The 21,529-nt window shown below is 54.6% G+C and overlaps 1 protein-coding gene across 1 annotated transcript in view; it reads right to left on the bottom strand.

Moving 5' to 3' along the window:
* Positions 1-8,338, bottom strand: part of MDGA2 (MAM domain containing glycosylphosphatidylinositol anchor 2) — a 400,733-nt gene extending 392,395 nt beyond the window's left edge. The window contains exon 1 of the mRNA XM_064461194.1: positions 8,097-8,338. Within this exon, the coding sequence (XP_064317264.1) occupies positions 8,097-8,169 (73 nt within the window). The 5' untranslated portion in view covers positions 8,170-8,338. The remainder of the gene's footprint in view (positions 1-8,096) is intronic.
* Positions 8,339-21,529: the final 13,191 nt, after the last annotated feature.

Genomic DNA, 21,529 nt, shown 5'->3' with positions numbered 1-21,529 from the left:
CCCCCCCGGAGCCCCATGCCCAGGGGTACCTGAGCACCACTCTCACTCTGAAGCCAATGGGACTTGGGCACGTTGGCACTCAGAGGCTGCCTGCCAAAAACCTGGCTGTGACCTCCCGAGCAGTGCCTCCCCCAGCTGGGACAAGGGACAGGAAGCCCACGGAAAGCGGTACTGCAGGTGTTCCACACACCCCAACGCACACAGAGGGGAGGGGACCTTTGATCCCATCTCCTCCCCCACTGAGAGTTACCTACCGGCGTATTTCATACACAGCGTTTTAATCATGTAACGTAATAACAACAACATAATTCAAGTCCAGACCATTTGCTAAGTAACATATATTACTCCTATCGCTGCTTTGCTATATTACAAGTAGATTAACTGTTTCCTAGAGTTTGAGGCCAGGAGAGGCGGTGGGTCTCATCTGGGCTGACCCACAAACCAGAGATTTCCCTCAGCGATTCCTACCCATACTGAGCTCGCCAATTTAAGAAGCAACATTTGATTGCATATCAAAGACGTTTGACATCAGGGTGTCCAGCACATCTCTCAGTGAGATGCTCCAACATTTAATTACCCCAGATGTTAAAAAAAGTCACCCTTATCCCCACTGTGGTCTTCGGTAACTTCAGATGATTGCTGTTGGCTCTTCTAACAGCTTAGGTGGCTGCTTGGAGCTCTCTGCACCACTGCCTGCCTCTTCCTTCCTGAGATAATGATAACATACATTTATCTCCCTTTTTAAATACCTCAGTCAGTCTTATCCACCTCCACGCATGGAGCTCCTCTAGTCCCTCCTCACAAGACCTGTTTTCCAGATCACAAACCTCCCTGGTACCCAAATACGCTGGCAACAAGCAATCAGGGCAAACAGACATCAAAATCAAGCTAAATGCTGCCAAGGGCAATGTGGGTCTGGAAGGCAGCTGCTTGGTCCTTCAACCTTTCATGGATGCAAGAAGCACTTATTGAAGCAGGTATCATCTGCTCCCGGGCAGCCACCGTGTCCTGAACGAAAGTCCTCCTTCCAGAAGAGCCAGGCTTCAAAAGCTGAGAATAGCAAACTGACTTCCCTCCATTTTCGGCTATATTTAGCATGGCCATTATTTACGGAGATGGCAGGAAATAAGTCAGCCGGATCCAGACATAACTCAAAATTGGAAAGAGGGTCTATAAAAAGATAAACCAAAGGACCTAACGGGGAGCCAGTCATGGGGACTCGACATGGCTACGAGGGAGGGCTCTTCCAGTGGTGATGGCACGCCAACACTGCAAACGCCGAACGCATGCACTGGGCCAGACCCAGGCCGTGGGGACCAGCGGAGCTGCCTTCCCTCAGACAGCCGCTCTCAAAAAATCCTTTCTCAAAAAAAGAAAAAAAAGTCCTTTCCAGGCTTAAGAAATATGGTTTAAGAAACGACTCATGGCCCTGAGCCCATCCGAGCCAGGGAGAGTCCTGGCACTGGCAGGGGGAGGCAGGGAACACCTCCCCCCTTGCATTCGCTCCCTGCATGACCTGTGGCCGGGGGCCTCCCATCCAAAAGGGTTTTTTCCACTGGAGGAAGGGGATATACTGCAGAAGACCCAGTGCCCTACAAAAGTATACGTATATATATATACACATGCATATTGTTATAATTAATTTAGCCTTCAACAGAATTTCAATCAAAGTTTACAATTTATTGAATAGAGACAAGCAAGCAGCGCTGGATGCACGGGGGATCCTTCCGCCTAACGTGCATACCGTCGTACAAAAATACAGGGTTTATATTCAGTTACTTAATTAATAACAATTAGTAAAAACACGCCTAAGTTTACACTCATTGGTCAGTGATAAGCATCCCACTTGCCGTTGGTCAGCCGTAGTTAAATTAGTCACGCTTGCCATGTAGATTAGCCCGCATGCTCTTTACGGGTGCGGGGGGCAAGTCTTTTTGGTCACTCCCCTTTGCAGCAGGGTGCCTCCGCTGTTAGTCCCTGAAGGTCAACTGAATTGTATCTTTTTTAGGAGGACGCCCTCCCGACTGGCCCAAGCACCATCTCAGGCGCCAGCCCCCCCAGTTATCTGATCAATTTTGGGTCACGCTTTTGTCTTCACCATCAACCCAAATCGCCAATCAACATTCCAACCATTAAGACAGTTAACAAGTCAATTGACCGGCCCTCGGTTACACAAGCACAAACAGAACGGTCAAATGCTAGAAGGTCACACTTCACCGTGTGGCTCTAGCGTTGTTCCATATTGACACGAATCAGATGAACACATTTTACAATATATAGGCAATGCGTGCAGGATGCAGATCATCCCTTCACCGAAGGAGGTCCCAGAAAATATTTGAGGAGAGTAGGAAACAGAACTGAGCTGTAATCATTCATCTGTTTCCTTCCTCCCCAGCACTTCATCTGCCTGACTCTAATTAAACTGGATTTTGCTCTTCTGAGCAAGGAGAGCTTTTATTTTATTTGTTTAAAGACTGTTTCCTTGCCACTAGATTTCCTCCAAATCTCCCTCACACAGAGTCAAAGGCAACAGTTTGACCGGAGACGCAAAGCGCATCAGCTGCCCCTGGGAGGATGAGATGTGCTGCGACGCCATCCCGCACGGCACAGAGGCCGCTCGCTGCATGCCAGGAGGCTGCCTGGAGCTGCCGCACGCGTCCCGGGACGCGCAAAACCTGACGGAAGTTTCTGCATCGCTTCAGCAGACCCGGCGCCAGGTTAAATCTCTGTTGCGGGTTTTCTTCCCAGCACATTTACTGCTGAGCGTTTTTACAATTTGACTCTATCCATTTGCATCCCTCGACCCGAAACTGTTGCACCCCAGGGCAAAACCAGCCCCCCAAACACAGAGATCATCACTCCCGGACACCAGACTCCCTCGCTCCCGCGATGCCGGGTGCTGCACGGCCCCTTACCTACGGCACAACTAAGAACCGCGGGAGCAGAGTCAATCCCCATCGCCTGGCTGTCCGTAAGAGGCACGACGGCTGCTTCCCCGCCTCTGCACGCTCCCAGATTTAGCTGCTGAAGCTGAAGTTCATGTCAGACCACTGCTGAAATCCCAGTGTCAACATCTGCGGCGTGAGAGGGAGAGGAGGAGATCCCTCTACGGGGCTCAGTTAAGAGTTAAAGCTCTCAATGATCAGTTGGCTCCTGCGAAACCTCCTGGAGCGGGCGGCGGAGGAGCGCACAGCTGCTCAGAAACGCCGGCCCCTGCGGCACCGCATAATTCCTCCCCTGTTCCCGGGGGCTGCCGCGCTTCCCTCGCACAATGTCCCGAATTGTGCGGGGTTAAACCGGCCCACACAACGCCCGCATTCACACCCGGCCGAGGCGAGCAGCGCCGCGGAAATACCCTCCGTCCCCGAGCCGCCGCGGTGGCATCTGGGGCCGGTGATCTAGAGGCTGTCCTCGCCGGCAGAAACGGGCAAGCGACCTTGCTAATGGGGAAATCGCTCTTGCTCTGAGTGGGTTTTTTTCTCCCTCCCTCCCTTCTTTCATCCTTCCAATCCACTTGTTCGGCCAGGGCGAGCGCTAGGGAAAGGCCAGGTCAGCGGCGGCACGCAGACACTCCCAGCTCCGAAGCCAGCAGTCCTTAATCCCCCCAGGGAGCTGAGCGTACCACAAAATAATAATCATCATTACAAAGAGGCAGCCGGAGGCGACAGAAGACCTTCCCAGACACCGTGTGACCCTGCTCCACCTCCCCAGGGATACAAAGCGCATCATCAGACTCCAGTCAGGCTCCCATCCTGGGGGGGGAAGGTGCAGCTCTGGGTTTCGGGTTCCCCATTTCCAAACCCGCTTCTTTCTAAAACATACAAGTGCAATAAAAACTAAGTCCGTCGGAGCACATTTTATGCTTGGCATGAGGAACAAGGACAATCTCTCTGACATTTTATACGATAAAATCCTTTGCTTCCACATTACTTTGCACCGGCAGCAAAACCCCGGCCATCCCCTTAGCTACGGTTGCTGCTCCCAACACTTTGCACACTCAGGGGCAGAGCCTCAGGGGGTCTCTGGCATGTCTGAGCACAGTGGATGCTCATTACATTTGTGATCACCTGCTTTCAGGAGGCATTTATAGCCATCCTAATGTTATCTGCATCCGCAGCCGGGATGTTCAGCACTTTTTGTTATAGGAGTTGGTATAAAACACAGTGTGGGGGTGCAGAGAAGGATGAATATTGCACACAGACACTTTTCCCTATGACAAACCTGGCGTTTACATACATAAATAAACTTATCCTCAGTAGCTGCCCTCCTTGTTTCCACCTGAAGTCATGGGAAAATAACTAAAAGCTCTGCAAGGAGCGGGTAAAACATCCCCCAGTGGCCAGGAGGAAACCGTGCCGCAGGGGGGGCTGCCCGAGGGGCCGGGGGGCTGCAACCCCTCTGTGTGTGACACCCCCCCGGGTGCAGCGACACCGTGCCCAGCGGGTACCGCAGCTGCTCCCAGTTACTCTGGTGACTTGCATGTTTTGGAAACTGCTTCCCAGGGTCAGAAAGCATCAGCGCTGACACCGGAGCGATCGCTCCCCACCGTCCTCCCACCGCCGGGTCCCTCCTGCTCCCCAGGCATCCCTCTGGCCCCCACCCAGGCGGCGGTGGCAGCGCTCGGGCTCCTTTCCAAGCATTCACTACGCTGCTCCTCGCTCCGCAGAGCAGAGGACGGGTCCCTGGGGACACCACACATCTCAGCGCCTGGACCCCGGGTCCCCAGCATGCCCCCCCCCGGCTGGGGCAGTCTGGCACCAGGGAAAGGGATGGGGAAATCTGCTCTCTACTCTCACAAAACTCCCACGTTTTGATGAGCCGCCGCTTATATCTGCTTAAAAACACACCGTGCCCACGTTGGCCTTCTCATTTAGCCATTTTTTCTCTTGTAACTTTAAGTTCGGTGAAAGGATAACCATCATATTCTGAATACCTGCGTTTTCTGCTTTATTAACCATGCAAGTCATGCATAATTTAAAGGAGAGGGAAAGCACTCAAGTTTTTCTAAAGATTATTTCTCCAAGGAAAGAAACTGGGCAAAGCAGAGCTGTACGTCTCGCTGGGGATTTCAGCAGCTCTGCTCTCCCCCCATCCCCTGGAGAGCATCGTGCAGCACAGAGCAGGGGACTGGGGGCACTGGGGGGCACTGGGCAGACCCGCGCTGACCCGGCTCCCGCACTGACCCGCTCTTCAATTTTGGGAAACCGTTCCTGGTGTCGGTGTCTCGGTTCCCCCTTAGGTCCAGCTGTACAAGCAACCGACTTTTTAATCTCAGCTTTACTCTTCAGAAGCAACAGAGGAAAGTTTACAGTGAGATGCGCAGCCAGACATCACGGGATGTTAATTTGCTTTTTGGTATGAACTAGGAATAAGCAAATGTGGACCGTTTATCTGGCATTTAAAGGCACCGAGGCAGCTCTCGAGTGCTGCTGCTCTGGGCAGGCATGCCCGCTGCCGTGCCAGGCGCGGTGCTGGCACAGGGCAGAGCCGAGCGGTCCCTCTCTACACCTGCTGCAGTGTCAGAGGCAAGCACCCACGGCGGGCAGGCAGCGCCGGAGAGCAGCCAGGTGGAGCTCGGGCAGTGCACATCACGAGTGAGACCCTGTCCCGGGAGCACAGGTCCTCCTGACGACGAGACACAGCCTTAATGGGAGGAACTGGGGAGAAGTCGGTGTGGCAGACGGCACCTGAATGATGGGTCTGAGTGACCTGCAAAGCAGCAAGTTCTCCGTGCAGGACTGGGGAGGGAGGCAGGGCACGGGGAGGATGGCCAGACGCGGTAGCACGCTCCTTCGCCTGGTGGAGCGGAGCAACACCCCGAGCCTTCCTTACAGAGGCAGCTGCGGGGGCTCTGCCCGCTCTCAGAAGAGACATTTCAGATTATTGGCACAAAAGCAGGGAACAAGTGGGTTAAGCCAGCGAGACATCTTCCTTACGGCTCCGCTCTTGGAAGCAGAGCTGTGAGGATACTGAAATCGTCAATAAGGGACCAAAAAGTTGTTCATATCCCACAAGCCTATTTTTCCAAAGCAACGAGGACTAAGCCGGCTCCCTCTCCCCGGCCAGGGCTTGCCTTTGCTAGTGGAACTCAGGGCACTGCCTTCAAAACCTCCCTTCTCAAGATGGCCCTGGCGCACCGGGCGGGACCTTTAAGGCGCTCGGGGCTGCCGGGAAGCATACCCTGGGCTTGGCTTTTTTTTTTTAGCAGAGCTCTGCCCGCTTTCTCAAACCAACCTTTGGGATTCAATGAAGAAACACAAATTCCCATGAAAGAGGTTTCAAATATAGCGCAGCCACCTATGACTGACTCCCACAGCACTGCCCCCCGCCCCTCACCAGCCCTTCACCCATCGTCCTTACCCTAAATAAGGCGTTACATTTTACAGGATGAAAACACATCATTGCCAAACAAAAGTCTTACTACAAATCCGCATGTGACATCGCCCGTGCATCGGCGCCGGCGGTCAGTCTAGGGTAAGAGCTCCTTTTCCCCTAGGCCCCCACAAAACACGTTCTGCCTGAACAAGCCCTCTCCTATTCACGACAGCCGTTGCTATTCCAGCGCATCCAACAATATGTGCCTGTGTGTCGGGGAAAGCAGGGAGCGCCGGTGCTGCCAGCGCCGAGATCTGCACGTTAGGGATCCAACCGCTGCGAGCAGAACCCCTCAGATATTTTCAATTACACCAAAATTTGGCAAAATTAAAAAGGAGAAGGGGGGGGAGAAATGCATGTCTAGCTGGGGCTGCTTTGCTGGTGGGAAGCAAATATTCTAGTGCCGAAACAGGCACAGGGGCTCGAAGGAGCTGATGTCAAATGAAGCATTTACTGGTAAATTCATGAACTCCCCTCAACACCGAGTACCAGAGCCAACACTCCCAGCGGCACCGCACCGCCGCCGAGCACCGCCGCGCTGCTTACATACGTTGCCACCGGGCCGGGGCTGGGACATCACCGGGACCAGAGCATCACCGGGGCTAGAGCATCACCGGGGCTGGGGCCGGGGCATCACCGGGGCCAGAGCACCACCGGGACTGGGGTCGGGGCATCACCGGGGCCGGGGCATCACCGGGGCCAGAGCACCACCGGGTCTGGGGATGGAGCTCCACCGGGGCCGGGGCTGGAGCATCACCGGGGTCGGGGCCGGGGCATCACCGGGACCGGGGCATCATCGGGGCCGGAACATCACCGGCGCCAGAGCACCACCGGGGCCGGGGCTGGAGCATCACCGGGGACGGAGCACTACCGGGGCCGGGGCTGGAGCATCGCCGGGGTCGGGGCATCACGGGGACCGAGGCCGGGGCATCCCTGGGGCCGGGTACAGCGCACCGGGCGGGTCCACGCCGCGCAGCTCCGCGATCCAGTGGGGCGCCCGGTTCTCCCCGCTGCTCAGCTCCGGGCTTCGCCGAAACGGGGCCAATTCGGGGCGGGGGTGGATGGCGGGGGGGGTTGGAGGGGAAGGAAGCAACAAGACCCGCGTCCCCAGCGCCAGCCCCCCACGCAGCCGCCCAGGACCCGGCTGCTGAAAGCGGGGCAGGGGATGCCGCCGGCTCGGCCCCGGCCGCCCCGCTCCGCGGAGCCCCCCGCCCCCCCGGTCCCGCTCCGCGGCGACGATTTGCAAGTCACTGCCGGGGGGGGGGGGGGGGAGGCCGTGGGAGCGGGGCCGCGGGGCGCTCCCCTGCGCGCCCACCCGCGGAGCCGTCCGCGCCTCGCGCCCGCGGGGATTTGCGCGCCCCCGGCGGAGCACCGCGAAGTTTGCCGTTCCCCCCCCCCCCCCTCCCGCCTTTCGCTCCGCGGCCGCGGGCGGGCGGTCGGTAGCATCACTGCTAACAAGTGCGCGGCGTTCCGCGGGCGCGGAAAAACCCATCCCGGGAAAAACCCGGGAGCGGCCGGAGACCCCCGCGCCCCCCTCCTCGAAATCCCCCCGCCTCCCCCCGGGTTTTCGCCGTTCAATGTCAGCGTCTCATGGCAACGGCGCTGCCTCCGCTCTGCCTCCGCCGGCTCCCGCGGAGGAGGACACCCGCCCCCCACCCCCCCAACCTCTCCTCCCGCCTCGGCGACAGTCGCGACAAGGTCACGCCGCGCCCCGCACTCACCGTACACCCCTTGCCCGGAGCTGCCCTCCAGCAGAACCGTCAGCAAGCCCAGCAACCCGATCGCTACATCCATCTTCACGTGAGCATCCACATATCCAGCCCGGCGGTGGCGGGGGGGGGGCGCCGCGGGGGGAGGCAGCGCAGCGCCCGCCGGAGCCCCGCGCTCCGCTGCGGCCGAGCCGCGCACGCCCGCGGAGGCAGGGCGGCGGGGGCAGGCGGCGGGCACCGCTCCGGTCCTCCCTCCTCCTCCTCCTCCTTCTCCTCCTCCGCCTCCTCCTCCTCCTCCTCCTCCTCCTGCGCAGCGGGCGGCGCGGAGCGGCGCGGCGGGGAGCGGTGCGGGGCGAGCCCCCCCCCCCCCCCTCAGAACCGCAACCCCCTCAGGGCTCCGGCCGCCGCCGCCGCCGCCTCCCGGGGCCGCCGAGCACCGCGCGGGGCCGCCGCAGCCGCCTGCGCCCCGCGGCCATCAGATGCCATCGCAGCTCCGCGACCCCCGCATGGTGCGTGGGGGGGTGGGGGGGCGGGAAGGGTTTGGGGGGGGGGGGCGCGGAGGTGGCGTCGGGGGTGGATGCGGGGCCGCGGAGGTGCCTCCTGCTCTTGCGCGCCCGCGGAGCGGCCCCTCTCACCGCGCCGGGCCCATGGCGGGGGTGGGCGGGAATTGGGGAGGGGGGAGGCGGGGTGGGGGGGCGGCGGGCTTCCCTGTGCGGTGCGGTGGGTGCGTGTGCGCTGCGTGTGCGAGTGCGAGTGCGAGTGGAGGGCGGCGGTGTGCCGTCACGTTGTGCTATACGTGCCGGCAGCCGGAGCCGGGGAGCCGCAGCCCGGCGACGTCAAAGCTGCGTGGCTCGCTGCTGCGCGCCTTCCTCCGCCTCCTCCTCCTCCTCCTCCTCGCCGCCGCCTCCCGCGTCCCCGCGGCTCCGCAGGCGCGGTGAAGGCTGCTCCCGGCTCCGAGGGCATCGCACCGACGGGTGCGCGGGGCGGGCGCTGCGGGGCGTCCCCACGCACCTCCCGCCCGTGGGGCTTCCCTGCCGGCACCCCGAGCCTGCTGTCCCCTCGTTGCCCCCCCCCACCACTCCACCCCGCTCCCAGCTGCCGGTGCTGGGGGGGGGGGGGGGGCACCCCAGGGCTCAGACCTCCTCCCAGCCCTGCTCCACGCCACTAGTGACACGCACTCGTGGGGTGCCGGCGGGCAGCAGCAGCGCTGCTTCCCCCAGCCTCCGCTGCCCAAACCCCCTGTGGATGCTCAAGGTTGAGTGCCCCAGGGCACGGGGGTAAGGACAGCCACCAGCCCGGGGGCTCCCACGCCCAGGCGTGACAAGAGGTGACACAGGGAGGGGGGACAAGCTGCTCCGTGCACCTGGCAGGCAGCAACGCAGCTGAGCTCGCCCCCACTGCTGGGTTTTCACCCAGTCATTCGCCCCTTCGGTGATTTTTGGCCTCCATCAAGTATCTGAGGTACCTCCCTGGCTCCCAGCACCTTCCCAGGCTGCCTGATGTCCATACGTTTCAGGGTCCTGCGGGACTTGTGCTGGTGAAGGTCTCGTGCCTCCAATTTGCGAAAGCAAACCAAGGACTTCTTGGGGAGTGACTGCCCCAAGGACCTGGGGAGTGACCGCCCCTGCCCTCTCCCCTTCTTGCCTGCCTCTTGCAAGGGTTGTACCAAAACCACAGGCACCTCAGGCACAGTTACATTCAGCTTCCTCCTCCGCCTGCATCAATTAACGATTAGTGCTCAAGGCCAGGACAAAGTGACATGCTCTGGAAGAAGCAATTGTGCTGTCAGGGTTGCTTGTGACCCCACTGGCACGAGGCAGGACACCGTTAACAAGGCTTGGACTCTTCTAGCGCTGTGGAGCGCTCTCCTGGCCACTGGTGACAAGGGCTGAGCTCAGTGCTGCCCTTCTGAGATGATCCAATGCATTGCTCTGTTAAGCTTCCATCCCCAAAAGGCTCAGAGCCATCCAATTCATCATTTGGAAATACACTGACGGAGGCAAAGGGCTGGATTCAGTTCCTGCTGGGGCTGCTCCTTCTTCCCGGCCTGGTGAGAAAGTGGGAGGTGGGAGGAGGGATGGGCGCAGCGCTTCTCTGCACAAGCCCCATGCCCACGGAGCGCAGGCTGGCACTCAGCTCTGGCTGGAGCCTGCCACCGACCCGCTGCCAGCTGGAGCCAGCTGGAGCCTGTGAGGATGGCGCTGAGATTGCACTGTGATTGCGCTCAAAATACTGTGTCCCCCTCGAGAGACACACCGTTCTGCGCCGTTCCAGACCCTCTCACTGCCTCTGGCTGCGGTGAGGGTTTGACGTGTTCACAGAACTGACCCTCCATGCAACCATTTCCCCTTCCCATAGGAAACCAGGTCAGTGGGGAATTCGGGAAGGTTTTCTCTGCTGGTTGAAGGTTGGGAAGCCTTGCAGAGGTCTACACTGGTATGTAGGCGCATGCCAAAATCCACGTGGTTGTTGCTTCGTTGCTAAGGCAGGCGGCAGCACTAGCAAACGCAGGGTAGTTCCTCCAGCTGCACCGACCCCTCGGGACAGACTGTGTGCAGCCCCTCTCAGCAAAGGTTGCTCCATGCGGGAAGCCAGAGCAGCATGGCTTCCCCGCTCACAGTAATGTATCGGAGGAAAAGGCAGACTCTTGCCAAGCAGCTTCTTACCTGATTGTAGGACATGGCAGCACAGTGGCCATTTAACGCAGGTTTCATTGAATCATAGAATTATTAAGGTTGGAAAAGACCTCTAGGATCATCAAGTCCAACCACCAACCCAACACCCCCAGGCCTCCTAATCCATGTCCTGAAGTGCCACATCTGCACATCTTTTAAATACCTCCTCTTTTAAATACCCCCTCCTGCTTCACGTGCAAGAAGGCTCCCAGGTGTGTGGAGCTGCTTGTCCAGGGGAGGTGAAGGACTGCAAAGTCGTGGACGTGTCTCAATCAGTGATGGGACATCTAGGGGTGAGGGGAGACGGGGGCCTGTACCTCCCTCCCGCACAGCAAGTCGCAGGGAGGTCCAGCTCAGTAGACCCAACAATCCAGAAGCTGTGGGTGCCGCTGGAGGATGGAGGGGGAGGTCCTCAGTTGCCATTGCACTGCTCAGAGCCTAGCAAAGATATCGCCTCCATGAAACCACCCAAATGCATCTCAACAACCTCACTGGTTGGTCTCCCTGTTTGAAGAGAGTCCCAGATTGCATGTCTGGGTCCATCTGATGCTCCTGTCTATCTGTCTTTCAGTTGCGGGAGAATTTGGAGTAATCTGCCCCAGTAGATCTCCGGAGGCTGCACTTGCAGTGTGGCCTTCAGCAGATTACATTCAACCTTCAGTGGCCTTTTGCCTTTTCTCCACCTTCAGCCTCTCCATCCGGCCACACGTGTGCTGAACTGGCCCTCGAAGCAACAGCTGTGCCCCATCATCTGGGCTACGGTCATCCCATCCTAACCCAGACTTGCACCCTGGGGTCCGTTCCCCCCCCCCAGCTATTTCCCACCCCCCCAGTCTCCTTTCTTACTCCTATGGCCATCAGCCCCACAACACGGAACGCCGACATACTCTAAAAGCTCTTTTGACCTTGTGAGGACAGCGCGTGTTTTCCTCATCTGTAAGTCCCCATCCGTGGCAGGTCTTGGCAGAAGCCCAGGGCCCAGCCCTACCCCTTCTTGTTGGAAATACTTTAAGCGGAGGTGAAAGGAAGAGGGACATGTACCTTATCGCCTGCTTTGTAGGTTGAACATCAAGAACCCCTAAAGGGTTGGTCCTTTCTCACCCCGTTTCCAGCCCTTACACGGTTAAATCCAAGATCTTCACAGCACAGAGATATATTATTTGACCCTGAAGGCTGAAATCATTAACTGGCTGCTGCTCTACCCTGTGGAACAGCCATTAGAAGGGACACAGCATTTGGTTAGCGCATCGTTGGCACGCTTTCTTGGAAGTTCAGGCTTTGGCGCTGCAGAGGCTAAGGCACTTAGTAAACCTTACCATGAAAGCGCTGCGATTGACATTTGCGAAAATAACTCGCAGTCTGAAATTAAGCAGGTGCATAAATCTCGGTGGGATAAGTGCACAAGTGATCTCCGCTGAACAGTATCGTCTGACATGGCTCTTTTTAAAGTATCTCGCTCTTAAATGTTTAAACGTTACAGCAACTGCTAAGATCTGCTTAATGATGGTAAGCTGTGAACCTACACCCAGCCATCCCACTAGATAGGAGTTTACTGAAGGAAAAGGAGGAATTAAAATAACTCACCAAGTCAGAGCTGACAGCCACCTGGAGTTTCCCAAATCGCTCTCTATAATGACATTAAATAGCAGTGGGGTTGCTCCCCACTGAAATAAGTTAGTCAGGAATTGGTCTGGGGGTTGTGAAATTCAGCTGGTGTCATTCAGGGTGTCCCCAGGGCTGGGACTAGGGTCTGTGGCTGAGCTCCATCAGCCCCAGCACCTGCGATTTGCTTTGGGATAGAAAACGTGTCGGGGGCCAGGTCCCCACAGGCTACTTTCATGCACCACATCAGCCTGTAAATCCTCCCAGGTTCATTTTATGGCTTTCATTTATCACTGGAAAGGCTCACAAGGCTCATCTGTTGTTTTTAACCCCCAAACGGGTTCCTCTTTCAGTGCCATCCCCTTCTCCTTGCCGGCTCCCAAAAACACGAAGACCCTCCTCTTGCTCAGGCGATGCAGTGACCCACCAGCGCTGGCAAAGCGCACTCAGAGGCTGCCCGAGGAGACCACGCGTCGGACGGGTGGTGCAGCCATGGGGTGAACAGCTGGGAGAGCAGGAGGACCTCAAGGTCAAATGGGCGGCCGGGGGTCCCTGGCTGTGCGTGCAGCGCCCTTCTCAGCCTCCTGGACCTGCGCTTGGGGTCCCTTGGGGGAAACGGGGAGCTTTGGGACCCATCCGTTGCAGAGCACGTCCGTGTGCAGCCAGGGCTCTGCTGACCTCGGCGGGTGCTTCGGTCACGGGCAGAGCACAGTCCAAGCTCCCAATAAAAGTTTTACTTTGTGCCGTCCACGCTGTAGGGCGCCTGCAAGCATCAGGTTGCCCTTTCTTTTATTAAAGAGAAAAATGCAAGTAGTCTTGCGGCAGACGCTGGGGTACTGGTGCCTACTAGTGGGGTACTGGGTTTTTAACTGCTTGCTTAGCTTAATTTTAGCCAGCCCTCACACTTGAAGGAACTGTGCGGTAAGTTATCACAGCTGGGGCTGCAATGATCAGAATATCAGTGCTGATTATAAAAAGGAAAAGTTGATTTCCCAAGAAAATCAACTTCAGCATTTTCCTGTGGGAAGTAACGGCAGCGTTAGTCCCTCACCTTCTCCCAACCCCGGTCTGCAGCCGAGCACGGGGCACCGCTGTAGCCTGGGCATTAGCCGCCCCGCGTGCGCACCGCTTCCTTGCCAGCAATACCGCTTGGTGCAAACCATCCCGCGTTAGCAGAGCCGACTGTGCTCCTCTGCCCCCAGAAGTCAGGAGCCATCGGCAAAGCACATCGCAGTGGGCCGGTTTGCATTTCTCGGTGCCAAGAGGATCGTGTAGTGGTATGTAGCACCGAGTGTGTGTTATAGGCCCCTCTGCTGCAGGAGGGAGGGGGGTAAATAAAATAAAATGAAATCAATCAAACTGAATTAGGCTAACTGCTTGAATAACAAAAGTTCTGGGGCTCTAATGCTTCCCACACTCCAGCAGCCATTTATTTCAGCTCTTTTCGTAGCAGCTTTTTCATTTCATCCAACACCAGACAGACGCAAATTATTTTCTCTCTCATTGTTGGGAGCAAGTCTACAAATAATTGAGATTTGACTAAAGGACACCATTAAGTGGCATTAAGATTCTGAGTAATTTCGTGGTGTCAGTGAGTTGTGCGTGTTACTCCAGTCCCTCTTTATCAGCCGCATTGGCTTGAGATTTCCAACATCCAACAAAACTAAGGCAAAACTAAATAATTTAATGCGGTGTAATAATTCTGCTCAGTTTGGGGACTGCATGTATCATGTGAGGCATGTTTAGAGTGTGAATGGATTATACATAATTAGCAAATCATCCTACACTGAGTATCTAAAAATGGGGCAGGAAAGTATTTGTCAGGTGCCTGATTCAAGCCTGGATGATTTTCTCTTTGAGTTCTCGTAAAGGTGTAGCGAGAATCCCTGGGGTGGGACAGAGCCCGTCCCTCTAAGCTGGCCCAGAAAGGAACTGCATGACTCCATCAAAGCCAGATATTGCATTTCCCAGCCTTTCTATTTGCATGGCAGTGCTCCCTGTTGGGCTGGGGGGGAGTTTGCTTCCCAGAGCAACAGCATTTGCACGTGGAGGTATTACGGGCAAGCGTACGCAGGAATGCCCAACAAGAGGCATCTGCGGAGCAAATGGGAGCATTGCCCTTCCCCACCTTCCAGCCCAAACTGTGAAGCCAGTCCAGCCCCTGCGTTTGTGGTGTGGGATGAGCTCAGCCAGCGTGAGCCGTGCACGAGAAAGTGTTTCACGTTGGCTGACGGTGACCAACCGAGTGCCCGTGGGGGGTGCAACGCCAGGCTCAACCAGCATAAACGGCACAGAAATTGGAGCATTTCTTGCTGTGAAAATGTTGTTCTCCATAGAGGGATAAGAGTCAACTCACAGCTCCGCTTGTGCATTGCAGTGTATGGTATTTTTGTTAAAGCTCCAGTTTCGGCAGTGGCAGCACGATGAGAACCCCTCAGTTTTTACCTAATTTCTACATTTCTCTCAGACACACATACACACTAAACATCCGCCCTTCGTACCCGCAGAGGAACAAGTTAAGAGCGCAAACACTAAGACCTCTCCTTTTGGACACAGGCTCTTCCTAGCTTTATTCTTAGCCCATGGGTTTCAGCTGCCGTGTCAGCGAGGCTTTCCCTTCCTCGGGTCAGGTGCTGGAAAAGAAAATAGCCACCGAAAGCCCATTTGAAGTGGTGGCCCCAGATCCTCCAACAGCATCCGCCTTGTGCCTTTACACACACTCTTGATGTTATTTGTTCTGAAAATTAAAACAGGCTCATTTAACAATGTTTAGGGCCAAACCTCCAAGGGATGGAGTTATTAGATAAATAACTAAGTGTGACGGACCCTTTAGACACACCTGTTATCTTCACTGGTGCAGTTTAAGTCTCAGAACTATTATAAATTACATCAAACTACCTAATTTCAGGCTAGGTCTGCTCTCCAGGGCCGGTGTGAATTGAGAAGAACCCTCCTGGCATCCAAGAATTTACATGGATGAAATAATTTGGGTCGCTGGTGGGAGATACACCAGTCTAAGGCCAAGTTAAATGTTATCGTGTGCCTTGGGCTTACTCTTTCTGGTAGGTTTCTTATTTGTTCAGATCAAACGCAGTCACTTTTGGTACCCATGCAGCCCAGGATAATGTCAGTTAATGCTCTGCATGATGCTTTACGGCTGAAATTTGGTGTCTGGATTATTGGTCTGGATCCAGAAGGATGTCTATAAAAGAGGCTCAATGGTAAGTACCATGGCAGCAGCTGCCTTCAGCCTTATGCAGAGGGAGCCCAACCACTGGGAACTCCCCAGTAAAATCTAGATTAAGGTCCATCTTCTCCAGGACCGTGGCCCAGCCCAAGCAACCAGGTGAAATATCGCTTTCCTCTGATTTTCAGTAAAAGGCTTCATCCCATAAACAAGTGGAAAGAAGCAAACTGATCTACCAGTCTGAAGTCAGGCAGGAAGCAGGGACCCCTCTCCTCCTCCTGGTACCCTGGTGGAGGCAACAGCAAGAAGCCACGACACTCTCGGGGAGTGAGGTGGGTTGTTTTTTCTTCAAACAAGCTGTCATTTTATGGTGAATATAGTTTGGACTAGAGGGAAAATTTTCAAACGTCTGTCAGGTGGTTCAGGAAGAGAAGCAGTGATCCGTAGGTGCGCATTCATCTGCCTCTCATTGACTGGAAAGATCTGTAGGGGTGTACAAACACAACAGTAACATCTAAACCATGCCTGAGCCCTCCTGGGCTCAGTGAGTCAGAGGGCAGTGGAAAACACCTGCAACAGCAATTCGATGTAATTAAAATATGGCACTTTTTGTGCAGTTGTTTCCTGGATAACTCAGTTTGCTGTATGCCCGTAAGCTCTTCATCGTCTCTGTGAAGAGAGGCAGGTCCCTGTTCGGGGCTCCAGGGCCTGATGGGTGATGTGGGTGCTCCAGTTAGATCCGTGCCTGTGACTCCGGAGGTGGGTAGAGGTGGCCTGGATGAACAAATGACATGTCATTTACGAGTGAGTAAATGAGTCATTTACAAGTTACGAGTGAGTAACAGGTTGGCGGCCAGGGCTACAGCCCTTTCGCCCCTTCTTCTTAGAAAAGCTGTACTTGGGGTGCTTGCTAAGGCTTGCTGGGCTTTGTAGGAAGCTCCCGTGCTCACATCTACTGGTGTTCCTGCTCTGCAAAGGGAAGCCGTCTAAGCAGCCCCTGCCTTCGTTTGCTGGCCTCGCCTACATTTTACCCCCATGCTTAGCTTGCATCATGAGCCCTTAACAAAATGCTCGCTTTGCTGACAAGCTTCATCTCTCCGTAGCGTTTCCATGAGGAGCTGCAGCTCACGGTCACGGGCGGGACAGGCTTGCAGAGGAGCAGGGCTGTGCTCTGCAGCGGGCACCAGGCTCCCCAGCTGTGATGTGGAAAAAAATCCCCTCCAGGACCTTTCACCATGAGTGGCTGAACCGAGCCCTGCTTTGGTCCACCAGTTTTCCTTCATCCTCCTGTGTTAAACTGGCAGAAGAATATAAGCTAGGCTGTGAGACACCATGTCTGCCTGTCTCTCGGTCCATTTGCCAGCTGGGAAGAGCAGCCACGTGGCTGCTCGCTGCCCCCAGAGCTGCAAACCAGCAGCACCTCTCCTTGCAGGAGGTCTGACAGTGCCCGCCGGCTTGGGCATGGGGTGCCCGTAAGGGACATTTATGTTTGAGAGGAGCAACCCTAGGGAGAGCCAGGCGGATGCACACAGCTCATTGCCGCAGTGCCGCTGCTCAGAGGCAGCTTTCTTTGCTTGCACATGGTTGACCTGTAAGTCACATACATGTCCCCATCTCCTTGGACCGGGAGGAAAGGAAAAGGTCTTCTTGGATCCTCCTAAACTCAGTGGTCCCGTTCACCACACTGACGCATCGTGTCTGGAGGGATGGGCGAAGGGAATTAGCTTAAACCCGCTGCGTTCAGACGCGTCCACGGTCTGGTTTGGGCTTCCTACGACGGCAATATTGTTGCACCAACAAGACGCGCGTGTTCTGGTTCATGCGTATGCGCACAGACAGAGTTTTGGCTGCAAAAACGCAGCACTGTTGTGTCAAATAATCAAAATAATATTCCGCCCTGCTGCGCTAACGCTGACTGGCATGTGAACAGCAATTCCCCGGAGTGGAAGGGAAGGACAGCGTGAAAGAAATGGGTCACATTTAATTAACCAGCAACAAATGGGGCTGCTCAAGGTATTGGCTACATTGTGGCCACAAGCTTCAAATTATAGGCGACAGAAGAAGTTGGACACCCTGGCAATAATAAACAAAGCACTAAAAATGCAGTTCTTACCATAGCCTGGGTGTTTTACAAACAAGTAGTGCACAAAGATAACTCCAATAAGGCTGACATTCAAAAAATAATGAGTGTCTTGTGCATTATCAGCAGAAAAAACCCGTGAATTCTTGTAACGTTAAAGGGGAATATTAATACACAACACTCCTGCCGGTGAAGTTGCCCCTGTTGCACTATGGAGACGAATCCTGGGAATTATTTAAAATAACACAATCAGACCGAGTTTATTTCCCTGAATAAAATGAAATCCCATTGGAGCATCTCTATTCTTCTTCATAATGCAGGGGGAAACAATTAAGTTTCAGTAGCTCCTCACTACAGCCACTACATATTAAACACAGGATGGATTTTATTAGCAAGAGCCGTTTGCACGAGCAGAGAATGTCTTTTGAGTGCACTCTGCTGGCCGTGGGCCGAGGGATGAAGCACCACCACATCCCTCTCCGCTTTCTCTCCCCCCAGTCCTTGCAGGAAGGCGGTTCTCCTTCCAGGGAAACCCGCTGCAGTTTTTAACCCACTGTGGTTAAGGATGAAAAAGAACACACCGATTTTCATTCAGTTTTGGGGCTTTGTGGGGAGCTGTTGGGATGCTGGGCATTGCCTCCAGGGTGCAGGCACGTTTCCTCCGTACGCGGTGTTCCTGGACCACGCGGGATGAAACCTCCTGGGAAGGCACTAAGGGATCGGCTCGGCGAGTCTCACACTCCCTGGGAACCTGGGGAGGAACAAATTAATTTTTCGCTGGGCTATTACACTGCGAGTGTGGCTGATGATTCATGGCCACGGACAGGGAGCTTAGAGGCGTCTGGAGAAAGTGTTAATAACATTTCAGCAGGGTGAACGCTGCGTGTCTGCATTAGGGTTTGGAAGATTTTCCACTGCGGGAACCAGCCTGCCGGCTGGTGCAAATCAGTGTGTTGTCACTTACACCTGCAAAGCAGCCTACCCCAGCAGCGTTTTATTTCTGGCAAGGGTGAGGTTAGGTGCGCGTGGCTGAGGCTGGCGTGGCCACGTGGTCCTGCCTGGGCAAGGCCAATGGTCTTTGCTTCTTCACGCTTTTCTTCTAGAGGATGTTCAGGGCGTGGTTTAGGAAACCTGGGGGTGTTGGGTTGACAGTTGGACCCGATGATCCTGGAGGTCTTTTCCAACCGTAATGATTCGGTGGTTCTACTTTGAGCTGCTTATGTTGGAGAGGTGGGTCTGGCGATGCTCAGAGCTCTCTGTTGGGTTGGAGAGCTCTGTTTTGGCGATACCCTGAGGACGTGTGTGCTGTGCAGAGCATTTGTTTCTGGAGGTGAAGCTCCAGCCCTGGAGCTGTGCTGCAACTCACGGCGCTCCAGCAGCCACAGTGCTCCAGCTGTCCCCGCGTGACACAGCAGTGGGACAGCCGGCATGCCAGCTGCGAGCACAGCATCGCGTGGCCCCAAGGGTAATCTGTTTGGTGCGGTCATCGGGGTGTATGCCTCTGGTTTTCTCTTGTTTCACCCTCCACGAGAATCTTTATTTATTTATTTATTTATTTATTTTTGTGCCCCCCCCCCCCCCCCCCCAGTACTGTTAGTGACAAAAGCAAAAGAAATTTAGGCCAGAAAACCCTGTGCTCAAGGAAAAATACTACCTCATGGCAGCTCCTCTATTATGCCACTGTCCCACGAGCTCCTGCACCCTCCCGAAGTCAGGGCTATGATGCTTTGCCACCTCTCCTAAACAGCAAGAGGTTTGCAGCTGGTCTCCACTCTCAGCTGGATCTGAAAAAGCATCTTGAAATTGCTTATGTTAAATAGAGCATTCTTAAAGGAAAAAAATAAATAGAAGTTCTCAGAAGTGTGGACACCCAGCTTGGTATCATCCTCTTTAAAATGATAGCTCCTGTCAGACAGCAGTGCAGCAACATAATAACAGGAGGTACTTTGCAGATCTTAGGCCTAGTGATTGCTATTCATGTAAAAGAACAGCAATCGAGCCAAGACCTCCTCTTAAAGGCTTATATTGATTTTATTTTTTAAGTGTTGTTGCTGTGGACCTTGCTTCGTGTGTCCCTGATCACCTGCCCCTCCTCGAACCTCTGTCTTCTTCTGGATTTTCGTGTCTTTTTGGTTTTTTTTTTGACTCTCAAACTGAACACCCATGCCTGCCTTGACTCACACTAAGAAACCCCAGTGAAACAGGCTTTTAACAACTGTGCGATGCATTTTGTCGCCTGAGGAGACTCCTTCTGGTAGCAAACATGGCTTTGCCTCTGTCAGAGGGTCTCCTGAGAAAGTCTGCTTAGAAACGCTTTGATTTTAAGCTAAGATTCATGGCTGGCACATGAAGCTAGAAATTAGCCTGACAAGACTGAAAGGAGGAGAAAAGCCTAGGACTTTAATGCAATGACTTTAAATGACTTTATTTCCCAGCCATATGTTGATGTTCCCTGAGGATGGTGGGAGAGATGGAAAGCAAGAGGCCGTGTTCACTCCTAAGCAGGAGCTTGTCCTGGACTACTGCTCCCGTGTGCTCGGGGCTGTACAAACACAGGGGAAGATGGTTTCTCATGTTAGTGCGCATTTTGTGAGAAACTGAATGCCTTCTCATTCTCTGATTCCTGAAATGAGCTTGCTCGCATCCGCACCCCGTAAGAGGAGCTATTAACCTCTTCTAAGTGTTGATAAATTGAGATATTTCCCTTTTGGGGAGTGACTCTCACCAAACGCTCCCACTGATGAACTGACAAAGACTCTTTTGTCATCGCCATTCATATCATACCTCAGTGAGCCCCTTGCTTGCCACAAACTGCCACAAAGACTTTCATGGAGCTTCAAGTGATGGATTCAGGGTTCAACTTCTTCACCTTAATTGTTCATCCAACCAAGACCTTGTACATAGTGCTTTAAAAAAACTCCCAGAGGCATGAAATCTACTCAATTTTCATGCTAGCCACCGCTGAGCCAGTGCCCAAGCACCCGCTACGTTTGACAGCTATGTCTTCATCATCAGGTACTTTAAAGGTTTTTTTTCTATAGGAGAGGTCAGACGAGCGTGGCTGCAAGTGATGCTAGCTTCAAGGAGCCCAGCACTGGCTCCAGGACCTGCCAGACCTCCTCCTGCCATGGGAGAAGTCCAAGGAGCATCCTCACCAGAGCTGCAGCAGAAGGCTTGCAGTTGGGTCTTGCTAGTTTCTACCAAGTCACCTTGGATCCTGGAGGCTGGCTGGGAGTAACACAGGAGCCAGGGAAAGTTTAGACTGGGTATTGTCCCACTTGGTGATAGCTTCACTGACTGTGACCTTCTGATCATCGTTATGCTTAGGGCATAACGATGGGGGCAAACGGGTTGGAGCAACCCCCTCTCTTTAGCCCAAAGGGTGATTTCTTCACAGCGACGGGTACGCCACAGGCTAGAAAAGCACCTTACAGACACCTGCACGATGGAAGAAACCCCTTTGCCTCATGGCCTGAATCCAGAGGTTCATGTGGAGAAACACACAGTCCAGACGTTGCTCTGCTTCAGAAAGCAATTTTAGGCAATGTTTCAGGTTGGTTTTTTTTCCAAAATATAGTGGTGATAATAACCACTCCCCTTGGAAGCCCATTCAGCTGGATCCAGAGTACCGAGAGGAGCCAGGCTTCCCTGGACACATGTGGCAAAGGACACTGGTTGATTTTTAAGACCTTTAAAACACTGACTGTAAATGGCAGGGGAACGTGCAGTGTCTGGAGTAGTAGGCTTTGTGCAAAGGTTAATAGGCAATGGGCTGTGCCAGCCTGGGGTAGATGGGAGCCATTTATCCATCTGCCCCAAGCCCTTGGGGTGGAGCTTCTTGGAAATGTCTGCCTGGGTTACGTTACACCTCCTAAAGTGCAGTAAATGCAGCTGCTGTGCT

This window comes from Phalacrocorax carbo, chromosome 9, assembly GCF_963921805.1.
Source record: "Phalacrocorax carbo chromosome 9, bPhaCar2.1, whole genome shotgun sequence".
Classification (NCBI taxonomy): domain Eukaryota; kingdom Metazoa; phylum Chordata; class Aves; order Suliformes; family Phalacrocoracidae; genus Phalacrocorax; species Phalacrocorax carbo.
This window is presented reverse-complemented; position numbering and strand designations above follow the sequence as displayed.